Consider the following 20,537-nt stretch of genomic DNA (forward strand, 5'->3'; position numbering starts at 1 on the left):
TCCTTTACTCCACTGAAATACTGCTACATCAGAATTTACTTTCTCAGTATCAAATTTCAAGTTAAACTCAATCATATTCTGATCACTACCTCCTAAGGGTTCTTTTCCCTTAAGTGCCCTAATCACCTCAAGTTCATTACATAGCACCCAATCCAGTATAACTGATCCCCTAGTAGGCTGAATGCCAAGCTGGTCTAAAAAAGTCATCTTGTAGGCATTGAGCATATCCACTTTCTTGAGATCCATTACAAATCTAATTTTCCCAATCTACATGCATATTAAATTCTCCCATGACTATCATAACATTGCCCTTTTGATAGGCCTTTTCTATTTCCCATTGTAATCTGTGGTCCACATCCCAGCTACTGTTTGGAGATTTGTACATAACTGCCATCAGGGTCGTTGCAGTTTTTTTTAACTCAACCCATAAGGATTGAACATAATCTGATCCTATGTCACAGCTTTCTAATGATCTGGTGCCATTCTTTACCAGCAGAACCACTTCACTCCCTCTACCTTCCTTCCTATCCCTCTGATACAGTGTGTGACCTTGGATATTCAGCTCCCAATGACAACCATCCTTCAGCCACGATTCAGTGTTGGCCACAACATCATACCTGGCAATCTATAATAGTGCAACAAGATTATCCAACTTATTTCTTGTACTTGGTGCAGTGAGATATCACACTGAGTACTGTACTTAATACTCTATTTGATTCTGCATCCCTAATGCACTGATGGGCACTATGCTGGCTGCAGTTTTGTCCTAACATCTGTTTGCCCTTCCTGATAGTAAAAAAGCAAAGATAGCATGCAGTCAGTCTATTCGCCCTATCCTGAGTCTCTTCACTCCACTTTCCAGCCCCCACCAAATTAGTTTAAACCCTCCCCAATAGCTCTAAAAATCTGATTTTGTGTTTTTTTTTCACCCACCAACAGAGCCACGCCAGCCCCTCCCCCCCACCTACTTGCCTGTCCTTTCCATACAATGTGTATCTTTGGACATCTTGCTCCCAGCTATAATCTTTATTCTGCCATGAGTCAGTGATGCCTACAACATCATACATGCCAATCTGTTTACTGTGCTATAAGGTTATCTAACTTATTTGGTGTACTGTGTGCATTCCAATACAACACCTTCAGTCCTGTATTCACCTTTTTCAATTTTATCTGCTTTTTGGCTGCAGACTGCAATTTTGACCCATCATCAGCCTCGCTTTGCTAGGAGTCTCACTACACACTGGCTGTTTGTAAACCAACTAACTCATCCTCAACACCATTGCTCCAGTTCCCAGCCCCTGCCAAATTAATTTAAACCCTCCCAAACAGCTCTAGGAAAGCTCCCTGGTTTCCCTCCTACTCAAGTGTAGCCTATCCCTTTTGTATGGGTTGTAACTGCTCAAGGGATCCCAGTAATCCATAAATCTAAACCACTGCCGCCTGCGCCGCTTCAGCTACGCATGTATCTGCCAAATCATTCTATTCTCACCATCAATGGCATGTGCGCAATCTGGAAATTACTACCCTGAGGGAATCTAATTTAACTCTTTCCTTCCACTTCAGGCTGACTCCTCTTACTCCAGCAGTTCTTCGCCACATCCTCAAGCCTGAGTGAAGCGCAGCTGAGTTCAGGATCGATGGCCATGTATGGAGCCAAACACACAAAAGACCCCAATCACTGGGGCCCAAACTTTCCCCAGATCTCCCTGGAGCTGTCACAAGTGCAGAGCAAGGGTAGACCCAAATGCAGGACACAAACACGTTTTGTAGGGTTAACTAAATTGAGTTTATTACTTGCTACAAGGAGAGCAAAGCGGAAGCGGGAATAAACATAATGGACACAGATTCAGGCCAGGATCTGGGACAGGACTCGATACCAGGAATCCCACAGCCCGGACCCGACGCCCCAGAACCCCACCGCCCGGACTTGGAGCTCAAACACAGGACATAGAACACTTGGTCAGGACCCCTTTTAGACGCAGGACTTTGATACGGAGACCACACAACGATGGACAGAACTATAACTGGGCACAAGTACGCTCCAAGCCGCGGCGAGCTCTTGACTCACTCCAGCGGGTTAACTTTGACTGACCCGCTCTGGCAAGGGAAGGCGGCTTGCTGGCACTTGCTGCGGGGGGAGACTAGGCTTGCTCTGGCAAGAAACTTAGTTGGCTCCAGCCCGATTACATTAGCTCGCACTACCTTCAGTGACTTCGTTAACACTCTCGCCCCAAACAGCTGAAAGCCGGAGACTTATAAAATGTCGGTTCAGGCGAGAGTAAATTGCCTTTAATCACCGAGCCCGAGGGACACGGGGAAATAGGGAATTAAAGGGAAACAAGGAGACAACGGTCCCGATCGTAACACAAACAAAGGAAATTTAAAGGGAACCCGATCCGGACCATGACAGTAGCACTGACGTTGGTCTGCAGGATTGCGCTGTGAGAACAGACGAATTTGTCCCAGTCAATACCTGTGATGCTTCATGAAGAATAAATCTTAGGGATTCAGAGAAAGCTGGAAGAGTTGATAATATGGTCAATTTGCATGTCATTGTGGTGTACAAGATGACAACCAGCATTGATAGAGTAGATGGCCAAAAACTTTATCCCGGGGTGGAAATGGTTAACACGAAGGAGCATAATTTTAATGTAATTGGAGTCATAGAATCATAGAGAAGTACAGCACAAAAACAGGCCCTTCGGTCCATCCAGTCAATGCCAAAACCATTTAATCTGCCCACTCCCATCGACCTGCACTGGGACCATAGCCCTCCATCCCCTACCATCCATGTACCTTTCCAAACTTACCTTAAACATTGAAATCGAGCTTGCATGGACCAACACACATAAAAGTTGCTGGTGAATGCAGCAGGCCTGGCAGCATCTCTAGAAACAGGTACAGTCGACGTTTTGGGCCGAGACCCTTCATCAGGACTAACGGAAAGAAGAGCTAGTAAGAGATTTGAAAGGGGGAGGGGGAGATCCGAAATGATAGGAGAAGATAGGAGGGGGAGGGGGAGATCCGAAATGATAGGAGAAGATAGGAGGGGGAGGGTTGGAGCCAAGAGCTGGACAGTTGATTGGCAAAAGGGATATGAGGGGATCATGGGACAGGAGGCCTAGGGAGAAAGAAAAGGGGGAGGGGGGAACCCAGAGGATGGGCAAGGGGTATAGTGAGAGGGACAGAGGGAGAAAAAGGAGAATTAGTCCTTACTCTTAATAATTTCTCCTTTGGCTCCTCCCACTTCCTCCAAACTAAAGGTATAGCCATGGGCACCCGCATGGGTCCTAGCTATGCCTGCCTTTTTGTTGGCTTTATGGAACAATCTATGTTCCAAACCTATTCTGGTATCTGTCCCCCACTTTTCCTTCGCTACATCAACAACTGCATTAGTGCTGCTTCCTGCACGCATGCTGAGCTCGTTGACTTTATTAACTTTGCCTCCAACTTTCACCCCGCCCTCAAGTTTACCTGGTCCATTTCCGACACCTCCCTCCCCTTTCTAGATCTTTCTGTCTCTATCTCTGGAGATAGCTTATCTACTGATGTCTACTATAAGCCTACTGACTCTTACAGCTATCTGGACTATTCCTCTTCTCACCCTGTCTCTTGCAAAAATGCCATCCCCTTCTCAGAATTCCTCCGTCTCTGCCGTATCTGCTCCCAAGATGAGGCTTTTCATTCCAGGACGAGGGAAATGTCCTCCTTTTTTAAAGAAAGGGGCTTCCCTTCCTCCACCATCAACTTTGCTCTCAAATGCATCTCCCCTATTTCACGCACATCTACTCTCTCTCCATCCTCCCCCCACCCCACTCGGAATAGGGTTCCCCTGGTCCTCACCTACCACCCCACCAGCCTCCGGATCCAACATATAATTCTCTGTAACTTCCACTCTTTCCCTTCCCTCCCCCCCCCCCCGCTTTCGGCAGGGATCGCTCCCTACGCGACTCCCTTGTCCATTCATCCCTCCCATCCTTCCCCACCGATCTCCCTCCTAGCACTTATCCTTGTAAGCGGAACAAGTGCTACACATGCCCTTACACTTCCTCCCTTACCACCATTCAGGGCCTTAGACAGTCCTTCCAGGTGAGGCGACACTTCACCTGTGAGTCGGCTGGGGTGATATACTGCGTCCGGTGCTCCCGATGTGGCCTTCTATTCATTGGCAAGACCCGACACAGACTGGGAGATTGTTTCGCTGAACACCCATGCTCTGTCCACCAGAGAAAGCAGGATTTCCCAGTGGCCACACATTTTAATTCCGCAACCCATTCCCATTCTGATATGTCTGTCCACGGTCTCCTCTACTGTAAAGATGAAGCCACACTCAGGTTGGAGGAACACCTTATATTCCGTCTGGGTAGCCTCCAACCTGATGGCATGAACATTGACTTCTCTAACTTCTGTTAATGCCCCACCTCCCCCTCGTATCCCATCTATTATTTATTTATATACACACGTTCTTTCTCTCTCTCTCCTTTTTCTCCCTCTGTCCCTCTCACTATACCCCTTGCCTATCCTCTGGGCTTTTTCCCTCCTCCCCTTTTTCTTTCTCCATAGGCCTCCTGTCCCATGATCCTCCCATATCCCTTTTGCCAATCACCTGTCCAGCTCTTGGCTCCATCCCTCTCCCTCCTGTCTTCTCCTATCGTTTGGGATCTCGCCCTCCCACTTACAAATCTCTTACTAGCTCTTCCTTCAGTTAGTCCTGATGAAGGGTCTCGGCCTGAAACATCGACTGTACCTCTTCCTAGAGATGCTGCCTGGCCTGCTGCATTCACCAGCAACTTTTATGTGTGTTGCTTGAAATTCCAGCATCTGCAGATTTCCTCCTGTTTGTGTGGACCACTTGAGCTGGCAGCTCATTCCACACCCTCACAGCCCTCTAAGTGAAGACGTTTCCACTCATGTCCCCCTTAAAGTTCTCACCTTTCCCCCTTATTTCACGACCTCTGATTGTAGTTCCACCCATCCTCAGTGGAAAAAGCCTGCTTGAGTTGACCCTATCCATACCCCGCGTAATCTTGAATATCTCTGTCAAATCTCCTCTCAATCTACTATGTTCTAAAGAATACAGTCCTAACCTATTCAATCTTTTGTTATAACTTGGATCTTCCAGACCTGGCAATATCCTTGAAAATTTTCTTTCCACTCTTTCAATTTTATTTCCATCTTTCCTGGAGGTAGGTGACCAAAACTGCACACAAATTAGGCCTCACCAACATCTTGTACAACTTCAACATAACATCCCATCCTCTGTATTGAGTACATTGATTTATGAATGCCAGTGTGCCAAAAGCTCTCTTTATGATCCCATCCACCTATGACGCCACTTTCAATGAACTACGGACCTGTATTCCCAGATCCCTCAGTTCTACCACACTCCTCAGTGCCCTACCGTTGACTGTGTAAAACCTACCCTGGGTAGGCTGACTGATGTGCAAAACCTTGCACTTGTCTGCATTAAATTCCATCTGCCATTTCTCAGCCCATTTTTCCAGCTGGTGCAGATCCCTCTGCAAGCCACGTGTCATCTGCAAATTTACTGATCCAGTGAAGCACATTATCATCCAGATCATTGATGTAGATGACAAACAACAAAGGACTCTGTGGCAAACCACTAGTCACAGACCTCCAGTCAGAGGTGAAACCCCCTATTTCCAGTCTCTGGCTTCTCCCACTAAGCCAATGGCAAATCCAATTTACTTCCTCATCCTGAATGCTGAGTGGCTGAACTTCATTGACCAGCCTCCCGTGTGGGACTTTGCCAAATGCCTTACTAAAGTCCATTTATTGACAACATCAACTGCCTTCCCTTCATTCACTTTCCTGGTAACTTCCTCAAAAAATTCTATAAAATTGGTTAGACGTGACCTACCATGCACAAAGCCATGACCTTAACCAGTCTATCTCTATCCAAATATTTATATAACTGGTCCCGAAAAATACTTTCCAATAACTTTCCCACAATTGATGTCAGACTTACTGGTCTATAATTTCCTGCTTTATGTTTAGAGCCTTCCATAAACAGTGGAATAACATTGACTATCCCCTAATCCACTGGTATCTCTTCATGTTGCTAAGGATGATCTAAATATTTCTGCTAGGGCCCCAACAATTTCTGCACTTGCCTCCCGTAGGATCCTAGGGAACACCTTGTCAGGTCCTGGGGATTTATTCACCCTGATTTACTTCAAGATAGCAAACATCTCCTGCTCTGTAATCTGTACAGGGTCCATGAATTTGATGGCATATTGCCTCACTTCTATGTTCTCTGTGCCCGTCTCCTGAGTAAATACAGATGCAAAGAACTTATTTCAATAGTTTTTCAACAGTTCAATAGTTCCATTTAATATCAGAGAAATGTATGCAATATACATGCTGAAATTCTGTTTCTTTGCAAACATCCACAAAAAATGAAGAGTGCCCCAAAGAATGAGGCACGCTAAAAACGTTAGTACCCGAAGCAGTCCCACTCTCCCCACGCACGTGCAGCAGCAAAGTAACAACTCTCCCCACCCCACTTACTAACGCTAAGAAAGTATCAGCAGCCCCCACCCACCAAGATAGCAATAGCAAAGGCCCCAAAAAGACCATGATCTGCAGTACAACAAAAACTAATCATTCACCCAACAGTTTGACATATCCAAGGTTCTCTCTCTCCCCAATGAAGGCACAGAGAGATGTCCCCTTTCACAGTGAGAGGGGAGACATAACAAAACAACTCGCTGATTTGTGATGATAAGGTCTGTTTTTACTTTTTCTGAGTTCTCTGACTCGAGAATCAGCAAAGAACTCTCCCCCACCAATGAGAAAGAGAGAGAGAGCGCGTGATTCGCTGAGTACGGAGTCCAACAGCTGATCCGCCGTTCTCGATGTTCCGTTGTCTCCTGTAACACTTCAGTCAGTGGCACCAGCATAGAATCAGCTCATTCACAGGCCTCATCTTCTAGCCTAGGCTTTAGGATTTCAAAAAGCTCCAGGAGCAGGTCGCACCACCGCAAGGAACTGAAGTCTGAGTACCCAACTGAAGTTGGGTATTCAACAGAACCCCATCCACCATGAAAAGGAAAAAGAGAGACATGGAAGGTAGAAATTAATTTGTTTCCACAGGTGAGCTCGAAGGAGCCACTGTTAAGTGCAGCTCTCCTCTCTCATTTAAGATCTCCCCCAACTGTTTTGGCTCCACACATGGATTACCATTCTGGTCTTCCAGAGGACCAATTTACTTTATAGAAACATAGAAACATAGAAAATAGGTGCAGGAGTAGGCCATTTGGCCCTTCGAGCCTGCACCGCCATTCAGTATGATCATGGCTGATCATCCAACTCAGAACCCTTTACCAGCCTTCCCTCCATACCCCCTGAGCCCTTTAGCCACAAGGGCCATATCTAACTCCCTCTTAAATATAGCCAATGAACTGGCCTCAACTGTTTCCTGTGGCAGAGAATTTATACTTTATTGTTGCCAAACAATTGGTACTAGAACGTACAATCATCACAGTGATATTTGATTCTGCGCTTCACACTCCCTGGATTACAAATATTAAATATTAAAGATATTAAAAATAGTTAAAATTAGTAAATATTAAAAATTTAAATTATAAATCATAAATAGAAAATAGAAAAATGGGAAGTAAGGTAGTGCAAAAAAACCGAGAGGCCGGTCCGGATATTTGGAGGGAACGGCGCAGATCTGGGTCAGAGTTTATCCCTTACAATCCCTTTGCTTTTAACATAGGGGAAATGTTAGAAGTAAGTGTTTTACCCAGAGAGTGGTGAGTGTGTGGAACGCCCTGCCAGAGCTGGTGGTAAAGGCGGATACTTTGGGGATGTGTAATATGCTCTTACATAGATGAGAGGAAAATGGAGGGCCATGTGGGAGAAAGAATTAGATTGGTGTCAGGATAGGTTGAAAGGTCAGCAGATTGGCTGAACAGTGTGTACTGTGCTGTAGTGTTCTATGTATAAATTAGAAGGGGGTAGTGAGGGAAAAAAAGGCCAAAAGTGGAGGCTACTTACAGGTCACAGAAAAGAGAGGCTCAGGGTAGATGACAGGACATGGCTGGCTGGGGTACAAAACAGCTGAGCTACGGGACAATTGAAGGTGGGATGAGCTGAGGCAGGCACGACAAAGCCATAAACTCGAGCCCCCTGGTGGCTGGAAGAACAGCTGAAACTGCCATCTGCCAAAGCAGGCAATTTCCCATTTGTCTGGGATCTAGCGATAATCCCTGCGGATATAAAACAAATACCACAGAGGGAAGTGGATTATTGCTGAAGTTGTGAAGTCTGTTGGTAACTGCTCTAACAAGAACACTATGACTAACTTAGTAAGCAAATATCAATGATAACCCACTACTATAGGACCACCGCCCAGTATTTGTGGAGACTAAATCCCGTCTCCACATTGAAGAAACCCTCCGCCGTGTTGTGTGGCACTAGCACTGTGCTAAATAGGACAGTCTTTGAATGGATCTAGCAGTCTGAGACTGGGCATCCATGAGGCGCTGTGGGCCATCAGCAGCAGCAGAATTGTAATCAACTCCAACCTGTAAGCTCATGGCCTGGCATATCCCCCACTCTAACATTACCACCAGGCCAGGGGATCAACCCTTGTTGACAGAAGGGTGCAGGAGGGTATGCCGAGAACAACACCAGGCATACCTCAACATGAGGCGTCACCCTGGTGAAGCCACGATACAGGACGAGGTGCTTGCCAAATGCCATAAGCAGCAAGTAATGGACAGAGTTAAGTGGTTCCACAACCAACGGACCATATCTAAGCTCTGCAGCCCTGCCACATCCAGTTGTGAGTGGTGCTGGACAATCAGACTACTCACTGGAGGAGGAGGCTCCACAAATATCCCCACCCTCAATGACAGAGGAGCCCAGCACACCCGTGCAAACGATAAGGCTGAGGCACTTGCAACAATCTTCAGTCAGAGGTGCCGAGTAGATGATCCAGCTTGGTCTCCTCCAGAAGTCCCCAGCTTCCCAGGTGTCAGTGTGCAGCCAATCTGATTCACTCCTGTTATATCAAGAAACAGCTGAAAGCAGTGGATACTGCGAAGACTATGGGCCCAGACAAAATCCCGGCAATAGTCCTGAAGACTTGTGCTCCAGAACTTGCCACGCCACTAGCCAAACTGTTCCTGTACAGCTACAACACCAGCATCTGCCCAGCAATGTGGGAAATACACAAGAAACAGGACAAGTCCAAGCCAGCCAATTACCACCCTATCAGCCTAATCTCAATCGTCAGGACATCTTCAGGGAGCGGTGTCTCAGAAAGGTAGCATCCATTATTAGGGACGTCCAGCACCCAGGGCATGCCCTTTTCTCTCTGTTACCATCAGGTAGGAGATACAGAAGCCTGAAGGCACACACTCAGCGTTTCAGGAACAGTTTCTTCCCCTCTGCCATTCGATTCCTAAATGGACATTGAATCTTTGGATACTACCTCACTTGTTTTTTAATATATAGTATTTCTGTTTTTGCACGTTCTTTTCAATCTATTCAATAAATGTACACTGTAATTGCAATACTTGTTTATTTATTATTCTTATTCTTATGTTAGTTATTATTTTTTTCTCTCTCTGCGAGATTATGTATTGCATTGAACTGCTGCTGCTAAGTTAATAAATTTCACGTCACATGTCGGTGATGATAAACCTGATTCTGATTCATGCAGCATCTACTCGGCAATAACCCGCTTACAGATACCCAGTTTGGATTCTGTCAAGGCCACTCAGCTCCTGACCTCAACACCTCCTTGGTCCAAACATGGACCAAGCCACTAAATACCAAAGGTGAAGTGAGAGTGATAGCCCTCGACATCAAGGCAGCATTTGACCAAGTATGGCATCAAGGTGTCCTAGCTAAAATGGAGTCAATGGAAATTAGGGGGAAAATCCTCCACTGGTTGGAATCATACCTGACACAAAGGAAAATAGTTGTGGTGGTTGGAGGTCAATCATCTCATCCTCAGGACATCACTGCAGTAGTTCCTTAGGGAAGTGTCCTAGGACCAACCATCTTCAGCTGCTTCATCAATGACCTTTCTTCCATCATAAGGTCAAAAGTGAGGATGTTTGCAGATGACTGCACAATGTTTTGCACCATTTGTGACTTCTCAGATAGTGAGGCAGTTCATACCCAAAAGCAGCAGGACCTGGACAATATCCAGGTTTGGGCTGACAAGTAGCAAGTAACATTTAAGTCACGCAAGAGCCAGGCAATGGCTATCTCCAACAAGAGACTCTCTAACCAACGTTCCTTGACATTCAGTGGCATCACCATCACTGAATCTCCTACTATCAATATCCTGGGGGTTGCCATTGACAGGAAGCTGAACTGGTCTAGCCATATAAACACTGTGGCTACCAGAGCAGGTCAAAGGCTAGGAATTCTGCGGTGTGTAACTTACTTCCTGACTCCCCAAAGCCTGTCCACCATCTACAAGGCTCAGGTCAGGAGTGTAATGGAATACTTGCCACTTGCCAGGATGAGTGCAGCTCCATCAATACTTAAGAAGCTTGACGCCATCCAATACGAGGCAGCCCACTTGATTGCTACCCCTTCCACAAGCATCCCATCCCTCCACCATCGACAAACAGCTGCAGCAATATGTAGTATCTACAAGATGCAACAACACACCAAGGTTCCGAAGGCAGCACCTTCCAGACCCACGACCACTACCATCTAGAATGACAAGAACAGCAGATACCTGGGAACACCACCACTTGGAAATCCCCCTCCAAGTCATTCACCATCCTGACTTGGAAATATATCGCCATTCCTTCCTTGTCGCTGGGTCAAGATTATGGAATTCCCTCCCTAACACCACAGTGGGTATACCAACACCTCGGGGACGGCAGTGGTTCAAGAAGGCAGCTTGTCACCAACTTCTCAAAGGCAACTAGGGACGGGCAATAAATGCCGGTTTAGCTGGCGACCCCACATCCCGTAAATGAATCAATAAAAAAAAAATGAATACCACAAATTGCTGGACGTTTGTGAAATCAGATGGGGCTCTCTTAGCTCTCACTTAGAGTGATGTCCAGTGTGCACAGTAGCAGGGCAAATAACCTGACCTGTTTGAGAACTGTTTCCTAAAGAGGGAGAGTCTAGGACTGAGGGCACAGAGGGATGTCCACTTACAACGGAGATGAGGAGGGATTTCTTTGGTGGTGAATCTGTGGGATGGAAAGCCACTGAAGGCTGGGGAGGCCAGGTCATTGAGTAGATTTAAAACAGAGATTGAGAAGTTCTTGATTAGTCAGAGCATCAAAGGTTATGGTGAGAGGGCAGGTATACGGGGTTGAGTGGGATCCAGGATCAGCCATGAAGAAATGGGAGAGCAGACTCATCGGGCTGAATGGCCTAATTCTGCTCCTATGTCTTAAGGTCTTACCACATAAAATAATCTTACGACAAACATATTGACAAATAATATATGACGCAAGTTAAAAAGTAAACAATATAAACTACTGGCACTTCATACATGATGAAACCTGGGTGGTGGCAGGGAGTTCAGTAGCCCAGTGCCCTGGGGGAAGAAGCTGTTTTCCATCCTAACAGGTGGTGGGGAGGCGAGTGTGAAAGAGATTGTTGAACAGATGGAAGGGATCACTGACAACACTAAAGGCTGATTTATACTTCTGTGTAGTAGCCTACACCATAGCCTATGCAAGTGGCCTACGCCGTTGTGAGCATTTACACTTGTGGGTCGGTGTGTCTGTGTCGCTCTGCAATTCACTGCCAAAAAGCTAGTTGGCTGTGGGGTTTCTATGCCACTGTGTTGAGTTTCTTCGTGTTGAAACTCAACATGAAGAAACTCAAACTTCAAACGATGGCGACTGAAACTGAAGGAGGGTGAATTTTCTGTGCTTGTCCGGCCACTGAGAGACATGGACGAGGAAATGCATTTCAAATCTTTTTGGATGTTGGCAGGTAGATTTGACCATTTATTTTGCACCAGTCTACGCACAGTATACTCAGAGACTGGCAATCACCATTCGAGTTTTAGCTTCGGGTGGAAGTCAACAGGCTGTAGCAGCTAGCTACAAATTGTGTCAAGCACAGGGTCCTCCATAATTTCGGAGGTCTATAAAGCTTTATGGAAAGCATTGCAGCCAGAGTTCCTTCCCTGCCCTTCAGTCACCCAATGGGAAGCTATTGCAGTGTAGCAGGAAATGCGATGCTACCAAGCAGACCAATCACAGTTGTTCATTCTGCGTCACTGCGACACGTAGTTACATTTTTGGGGAGGTGTGCGTCAGGCTATGGCGTAGGGTACGCGGCTACGCCATACCTATGGCGTAGATTTGATGCAGAAGTATAAATTAGCCTTAAGGACCCTGCATACTCAGCACTCCTGATAACCATCTGGGGTCAGTAGAGGAGAGATCCCTGATGATCTCCTCAGCCGTCCAGCTATTAACTTCACAACATGGACATCTCTACACCAATGATGCAGGTGGGCATGCCAGGCATCCTGGAAACCACATGTGGTATTCTCCTCCTGCTATTTCCTGTTTCTTGACTGTTTAGGAGCTCTACATTTCTGCAGATCAACTGGGAGGCCACCAACAACTGAGCCTTGGTCAGATGAACTGCCCATGACAGGATTAAACCCCCCGTCCCAAGTGTTGGAGCCAACTATTTAGTTCTTAGATTGGACTGTTTAATTGTTATTTTCTTTACAGTTTAATAATACATAATCAACTTGTATTTTAAGTAGTTCTTATATACATATAACAGCTTAATATGCCCCTAGTGGCTATACAAAGTATAATCCTGGAAAGCTCTGGGAGTTTCTTTGTTTTGCATTATGCTCTGTATGGAGTTTGTGCGTTCTCTCTGTGTCTGCGTGGGTTTCCCCCAGGTTCTCCAGTTTCTTCCCACAGTCCAAAGATGTACTGGTTGGTGGAATAATTGGTGTGCTTCTTTCAGAATCAGAATCAGGTTTATTATCACTTGCATGTGTTGTGAAATTTGTTAACTTAGCAGCAGCAGTTCAATGCAATACATACTATAGAAGAGAGAAAAATAATAATAATAAATAAGTAAATCAATTACAGTATATGTATATTGAATAGATTAAAAACCTGCAAAAATCAAGAATACTGTACATTAAAAAACAAGTGAGGTAGTGTCCAAGGGTTTAATGTCCATTTAGGAATCAGATGGCAGAGGGGAAGAAGCTGTTCCCGAATCACTGAGTGTGTGCCTTCAGGCTTCTGTACCTCCTACCTGATGGTAACAGTGAGAAAAGGGCATGTCCTGGGTGCTGGAGGTCCTTAATAATGGACGCTGCCTTTCTGAGACACCGCTCCTTGAAGGTGTCTTGGGTACTTTGTAGGTTAGTACCCAAGATGGAGCTGACTAGATTTACAACCTTCTGCAGCTTCTTTCAATCCTGCGCAGTAGCCTCCCCCCACCACTCCCCCATACCAGACAGTGACGCAGCCTGTCAGAATGCTCTCCAAAGTACATCTACAGAGGTTTTTGAGTGTATTTGTTGACACACCAAATCTCTGCAAACTCCAAATGAAGTATAGCCATTGTCTTGCTTTCTTTATAGCTACATCTATATGTGTATATTCAGGAATTGTTTGAAGACAATCGAGGTGAAAAACCAGAAATTAAGAAAAACGTTGAAGGTTCAAGTATTTTAAAATCTGAAGTTTGTAATGCAATAAGTAAGATGAAGAAAGGAAAGGCAGCAGGTCCTGATGAATTAGTAATAGAACAAATTATTGTCCTTGAAGATTATGGAATTGAAAAACTTACTGATTTAATCAATGACATTTATGAGACTGCAATAATACCAGAAGAGATGAAAAAAATCAGTATTTATCACTCTTCCTAAGAAACCTGGAGCAATAGAATGTGAATTACATAGGACCATAAGTTTAATGCGTCATATCACCAAGATACTTCTAAGAATTTTGATGACAAGAGCTAAAAGTAAGATACAAGGTGAAATAGGTAAAGAACAATGTGGTTTTGTGAAAGACAAAGGTACAAGAAATGCAATATTGATGTTAAGGGTACTATCAGAATGAGCTATTCAAGTGCAAAAAGACTTGTTTGTTTGCTTTATCGACTACACAAAAGCATTTCAGATATGCAGCTGACACTGTGTTAATTGCAAGTACGGAGGAAGAACTACAAAACTTAATTGATACAGTTGTTGAAGAAAGTGCAAAAATGGGTCTATCTATCAATTGCAAAAAGTCAGAATGTATGGTGATATCCAAAAAGAGGGAGAATCCTATCTGCAGGCTGAGAATAAACGGGGAAGACATAAAACAAGCACAAAACTTTTGCTGCTTAGGAAGCTGGGTGAGATCAGATGGCAGGTGTGACTTGGGCATCAAAAAAAGAATGGAGATGGCAAAATACACCATTACGAGAATGAAGAGTATACTGACCAATACTAAACTAAGCATGACAACCCGCCTCAGAGTACTGAAATGTTACGTTTATCCAGTTATGTTATATGGCTCAGAATGTTGGACAATATCTAGTAACATGAGGAAATAAATTGAAGCAGCAGAGATGTGGTTTTTGAGGAGGATGCAAAGAATATTATGGACGAAATGAATATCTAAAGAGGATGTCATGAACAGAGCAAACACAAAAAGAGAAATAATGTATGAGATCATGAAAAGGCAACGTAACTTCATTGGACATGTGATTAGGAAAGAGTTAGAATGCCCGGTAATTATGGGAAAGATTGAAGGGAAGAAAGCAAGAGGAAGACAAAGACAAATGATGATGGAGACAGCAGCCAGAAAACTGGAAATGAATACCAATGAATTGATCCCCTTGACCCGAAACAGGAGTGTGTAGTCCATGGCAGTCAAAGCTCATTTCATGAGACGGTGATGTGCCTCTCATGTGAGATGTGGCAGTCTTGGGGGAACGCCCCTCTCCCGCAGAGTCACATCTGCCAGAAGTGCATACGGCTGGGCGGTCTGGAAGACCGTGTATGGAATCTGGAGAAGCAGCTGGATGACCTTCACTCATAAGGGACAATGAGGCAGTCATAGGTGAGAGCTACAGGGAGGTAGTCACACCTAGGCTGTCGGTGGCAGGTCATTGGGTGACAATCAGAGGGGGGAAAGCAAAGGTGAGCAGACAGGTAGTGCAGAGCTCCCCTGAATAATAAGTTTACTGTCCTGGATACTGTTGGCGGGGACGACCAACCAGGTGTGAGCCATGGTGGCAGGGCCTCCGGCACTGAGTCTGACCCAGTGGTGGGACGCAGAAGAGGAGAGCTGTCGTCATTGGAGACTCTATAGTCAGGGGAGCAGACAGGAGATTTTGTGGATGTGAGAAGGACACCCGCATGGTTTGTTGCCTCCCAGGTGCCAGGGTCCGGGATGTCTCTGACCGGGTGCACGACATCCTGGTACGAGAGGGAAAGCAACCAGAAGTCATGATACATGTTGGCACCAACAACATAGGCAGGAAGAGGGATGAGGTCCTGAAGTGTGAGTTTCGGGAATTAGGCAGAAGGCTGAAGAACAGGACCTCAAGGGTGGCATTCTCAGGATTGCTGCCAGTGCTACGTGACAAAGATGGTAAGAATTGGAGGAGATGGCAGTTGAATGCGTGGCTGAGGAGTTGGTGCAGGGAGCAGGGTTTTAGATTTTTAGATCATTGGGATCTCTTCTGGGGAAGGTGGGACCTGTACAGATTGGATGGGTTGCACTTGAACTCGAGGGGGAGCAATATCCTTGCAGGTAGGTTTGCTAGCATGGTTCGGGAGGGTTTAAACTAATTTGCGAGGGGGATGGGACCCAGAGCGATAGAGCAGTGAAAGAAGTGCATGGAGTAAAGCCAGATCTAACATATAGAGAGGCTTTGAGGAAAGAGAAGCAGAATAAACGGTGTAAAGGTAGGAAGGTAGAAGGGCGGAAATGTGTGTACTTCAACGCAAGAAGCATCAGGAACAAAGGTGATGAACTGAGAGCTTGGATACATACATGGAATTATGATGTAGTGGCCATTAAAGAGACTTGGCTGGCACCAGGGCAGGAACGGATTCTCAATATTCCTGGATTTCAGTGCTTTAAAAGGGATAGAGAGGGGGAAAAATGGGAGGAGGGGTGGCATTACTGGTCAAGGATACTATTACAGCTACAGAAAGGGTGGGAAATGTAGCAGGATCCTCTTTTGAGTCAGTATGGGTGGAAGTCAGGAACAGAAAGGGAGCAGTTACTCTATTGGGAGTATTCTATAGGCCCCCTGGTAGCAGCAGAGATACCGAGGAGCAGATTGGGAGGCAGCTTTTGGAAAGGTGTAAAAATAACAGGGTTGTTATCATGGGTGACTTTTACTTCCCTAATATTGATTGGCACCTGATTAGTTCCAAGAGTTTGGACGGGGCAGAGTTTGTTAAGTGTGTCCAGGACGGATTTCTGTCACAGTATGTGGACAGGTCGACTAGGGGGAATGCAATACTAGATCTAGTATTAGGTAATGAACCGGGTCAGGTCAAAGGTCTCTCAGTGGGTGAGCATCTGGGGGACAGTGACCACCGCTCCCTTGTCTTTAACATTATCATGGAAAAGGATAGAATCAGAGAGGACAGGAAAATTTTTAATTGGGGAAAGGCAAATTATGAGGCTATAAGGCTAGAACTTGCGGGTGTGAATTGGGATGATGTTTTTGCAGGGAAATGTACTATGGACATGTGGTCGATGTTTAGAGATCTCTTGCAGGATGTTAGGGATAGATTTGTCCCGGTGAGGAAGATAAAGAATGGTAGGGTGAAGGAACCATGGGTGACAAGTGAGGTGGAAAATCTAGTCAGGTGGAAGACATACTTGAGGTTTAAGAAGCAAGGATCAGATGGATCTATTGAGGAATATAGGGTAGCAAGAAAGGAGCTTAAGAGGATAGATAGATAGATAAATAGATAGACAGATAGACATACTTTATTGATCCCGGGGGAAATTGAGTTTAGTTACAGCTGCACCAATCAAGAATAGAGCATAAATATAGCAATACAAAACCACAAACAATCAAACAACAATATGTAAACTATGCCAGATGGAAATAAGTCCGGGACCAGCCTATTGGCTCAGGGTGTCTGACCCTCCACGGGAGGAGTTGTAAAGTTTGATGGCCACAGGCAGGAATGACTTCCTATGACGCTCTGTGCTACATCTCAGTGGGATGAGTCTCTGGCTGAATGTACTCCTGTGCCCACCCAGTACATTATGTAGTGGATGGGAGACATTGTCCAAGATGGCATGCAACTTAAACAGCATCCTCTTTTCAGACACCACCGTCAGAGAGTCCAGTTCCATCCCCACAACATCACTGGCCTTACGAATGAGTTTGTTGATGCTGTTGGTGTCTGGTCGGGTATGTCCTCGTGCAGCCACGTTTCAGTAAAACACATAACATTGCTGTCCCGAAATGTTCTCTGACTCCTGGCTAGCGCCATCAACTCATTCATTTTATTACCCAGCGAGCTCACATTGCCCATATTGAGCGAGGGAAGACAGGGCTTATAACTCCTCTTCTCCATAAGTCTCTATTGTCTCGACCCGGTCCTCTTCCCTCGGCTTATTGATCCCTCTCTGCATCCTCTGTGTGTTTTCCTCCAGATTTCAGCCGGGGTGTCCGCCGCTCTGCTCGCTAAACCGGCCGGCTTGAGTGCAATCAGCTGGTCCCTGGAATAAACAATGCGACCATACTGCTGCCCCGCTAATGAGCCGTGTCCGAATGTAACTATTTCCAGCACTAAAAACCCAAATAAAACTCTCTCCACCAGCATGTTAGAGAGGGTGCAGCTTCAACGTGTTACCGTGAAAAAAAAATACAACAAATAACGTAATTGTTAAAAAAGTAAGAAAACTAGTCGGAGCGGCTGTAACAGGCTGCACACACGACCGGCACGACCGGTGCGAGAAGGGGCTGAGGAGAGCAGGAAGGGGGCATGAGAAGGCCTTGGCGAGTAGGGTAAAGGAAAACCCCAAGGCATTCTTCAATTATGTGAAGAACAAAAGGATGACAGGAGTGAAGGTAGGACCGATTAGAGATAAAGATGGGAAGATGTGCCTGGAGGCTGTGGAAGTGAGCGAGGTCCTCAATGAATACTTCTCTTCGGTATTCACCAATGAGAGGGAACTTGATGATGGTGAGGACAATGTGAGTGAGGTTGATGTTCTGGAGCATGTTGATATTAAGGGAGAGGAGGTGTTGGAGTTGTTAAAATACATTAGGACGGTTAAGTCCCCGGGGCCTGACGGAATATTCCCCAGGCTGCTCCACGAGGTGAGGGAAGAGCTGGCTGAGCCTCTGGCTGGGATCTTTATGTCCTCGTTGTCTATGGAAATGGTACCGGAGGATTGGAGGGAGGCAAAAGTTGTCCCCTTGTTCAAAAAAGGTAGTAGGGATAATCCAGGTAATTATAGACTATGAGCCTTACATCTGTGGTGGGAAAGCTGTCGGAAAAGATTCTTTGAGGTAGGATTTATGGGCATTTAGAGAATCATGGTCTGATCAGGGACAGTCAGCATGGCTTTGTGAAGGGCAGATCGTGTCTAACAAGCCTGATAGAGTTCTTTGAGGAGGTGACCAGGCATATAGATGAGGGTAGTGCAGTGGATGTGATCTATATAGATTTTAGTAAGGCTTTTGACAAGGTTCCACACGGTAGGCTTATTCAGAAAGTCAGAAGACATGGGATCCAGGGAAGTTTGGCCAGGTGGATTCAGAATTAGTTTGCCTGCAGAAGGCAGAGGGTCGTGGTGGAGGGAGTAAATTCGGATTGGAGGGTTGTGACTAGTGGTGTCCTACAAGGATTGGATCTGGGACCTCTACTTTTCGTGATTTTTATTAACGACCTGGATGTTGGGGTAGAAGGGTGGGTTGGCAAGTTTGCAGATGATACAAAGGTCAGTGGTGTTGTAGATAGTGTACAGGATTGTCAAAGATTGCAGAGAGACATTGATAAGATGCAGAAGTGGGCTGAGAAGTGGCAGATGGAGTTCATCCCGGAGAAATGTGAGGTGGTACACTTTGGAAGGACAAACTCCAAGGCAGAGTACAAAGTAAATGGCAGGATACTTGGCAGTGTGGAAGAGCAGAGGGATCTGAGGGTACATGTCCACAGATTCCTGAAAGTTGCCTCACAGGTAGATAGGGTAGTTAAGAAAGCTTATGGGGTGTTAACATTCATAAGTCAAGGGATAGAGTTTAAGAGTTTAAGAGTTACAAGGTAATGATGCAGCTCTATAAACCTCTGGTTAGGCCACACTTGGAGTACTGTGTCCAGTTCTGGTCACCTCACTATAGGAAGGATGTGGAAGCATTGGAAAGGGTACAGAGGAGATTTACCAGGATGCTGCCTGGTTTAGAGAGTATGCATTATGATCAGAGATGAAGGGAGCTAGGGCTTTACTCTTTGGAGAGAAGAAGGATGAGAGGAGACATGATAGAGGTGTACAAGATAATAAGAGGAATAGATAGAGTGGATAGCCAGCGCCTCTTCCCCGGGCACCACTGCTCAATACAAGAGGACATGGCTTTCAGGTCAGGGGTGGGAAGTTCAAGGGGGATACTAGAGGAAGGTTTTTTACTCAGAGAGTGGTTGGTGCGTGGAATGCACTGCCTGAGTCAGTGGTGGAGGCAGATACACTAGTGAAATTTAAGAGACTACTGGACAGGTATATGGAGGAATTTAAGGTGGGGTGTTATATGGAAGGCAGGGTTTGTGGGTTGGCACAACATTGTGGGTCAAAGGACCTGTACTGTGCTGTACTATTCTATGTTCTATAAAGCTGAAACTGGGCATGGCACCTGATGATGATGTTGCTGATGACTTGCCTTTCGGAGAAAGGCTAGAAACTGCCCTCTAAAGAACCGCATTTCACAATCTCTCCACTGTATGACGTAGGAGGGACAGCCACTAATTACCAATCTATGCAGGAAGAAAAACTGCAGTTAGATGTGGTTCTTGAGTTGACACGCACCAAGCCGGTGGAATTCTGCAGTTTGTTCTCTCAGAAATTTGCTTGTATGCGAGAGCCACAGAGAGGTCAGAATCAGTTAAACTAAACCATATGTTACTCCAGCAAACAACTGCAGATAAACACAGAGATATGATGTCATTCCTGTTGTTTTTTATAGCTTTTTTGTTTCTAATGACATGCTATTTCAATTCATAATATGAGAAAAATTCAAATGGCAATCATTTTTTTTCTGGGGATGTTTATTTCATTGTCAAAAACTGGCCCCTAGTGTGGACTAATTGGTGTAAAGAGCAACACACACAAAATGCTGGAGGAACTCAGCAGATCAGGCAGCATCTATGGAAAAGAGTACAGTTGACGTTTCAGGCAGAGACCCTTCGGCAGGACTGGAGTTAAAAAGCTGAGGAGCAAATTAAAAATGTCGGTGGGGGGAATAGAGAAACAAGGTGATAGGTGAAACCAGGAGGGAGAAGGATGAAGTAAAGAGCTGGGAAGTTGATTGGTGAAAGTGATACAGGGCTGGAGAAGGAG

General features: G+C 45.5%; 1 protein-coding gene across 3 annotated transcripts in view; it reads right to left on the minus strand.

Annotated features, from left to right (window-relative positions):
- Positions 1-20,537, minus strand: part of LOC134359729 (tumor necrosis factor ligand superfamily member 15-like) — a 53,890-nt gene that overhangs the window by 14,112 nt on the left and 19,241 nt on the right. The window contains exon 5 of one of the 3 annotated variants that reach the window (XM_063073262.1): positions 6,738-7,030. The exons of the other annotated variants lie outside the window; for them this stretch is intronic. Within the exon in view, the coding sequence (XP_062929332.1) occupies positions 6,933-7,030 (98 nt within the window). The 3' untranslated portion in view covers positions 6,738-6,932. Of the gene's footprint in view, positions 1-6,737; positions 7,031-20,537 lie in introns of those variants that run through there. 3 annotated transcript variants of the gene reach the window in all.

Source organism: Mobula hypostoma, chromosome 21, assembly GCF_963921235.1.
Source record: "Mobula hypostoma chromosome 21, sMobHyp1.1, whole genome shotgun sequence".
In the NCBI taxonomy this organism is placed as follows: domain Eukaryota; kingdom Metazoa; phylum Chordata; class Chondrichthyes; order Myliobatiformes; family Myliobatidae; genus Mobula; species Mobula hypostoma.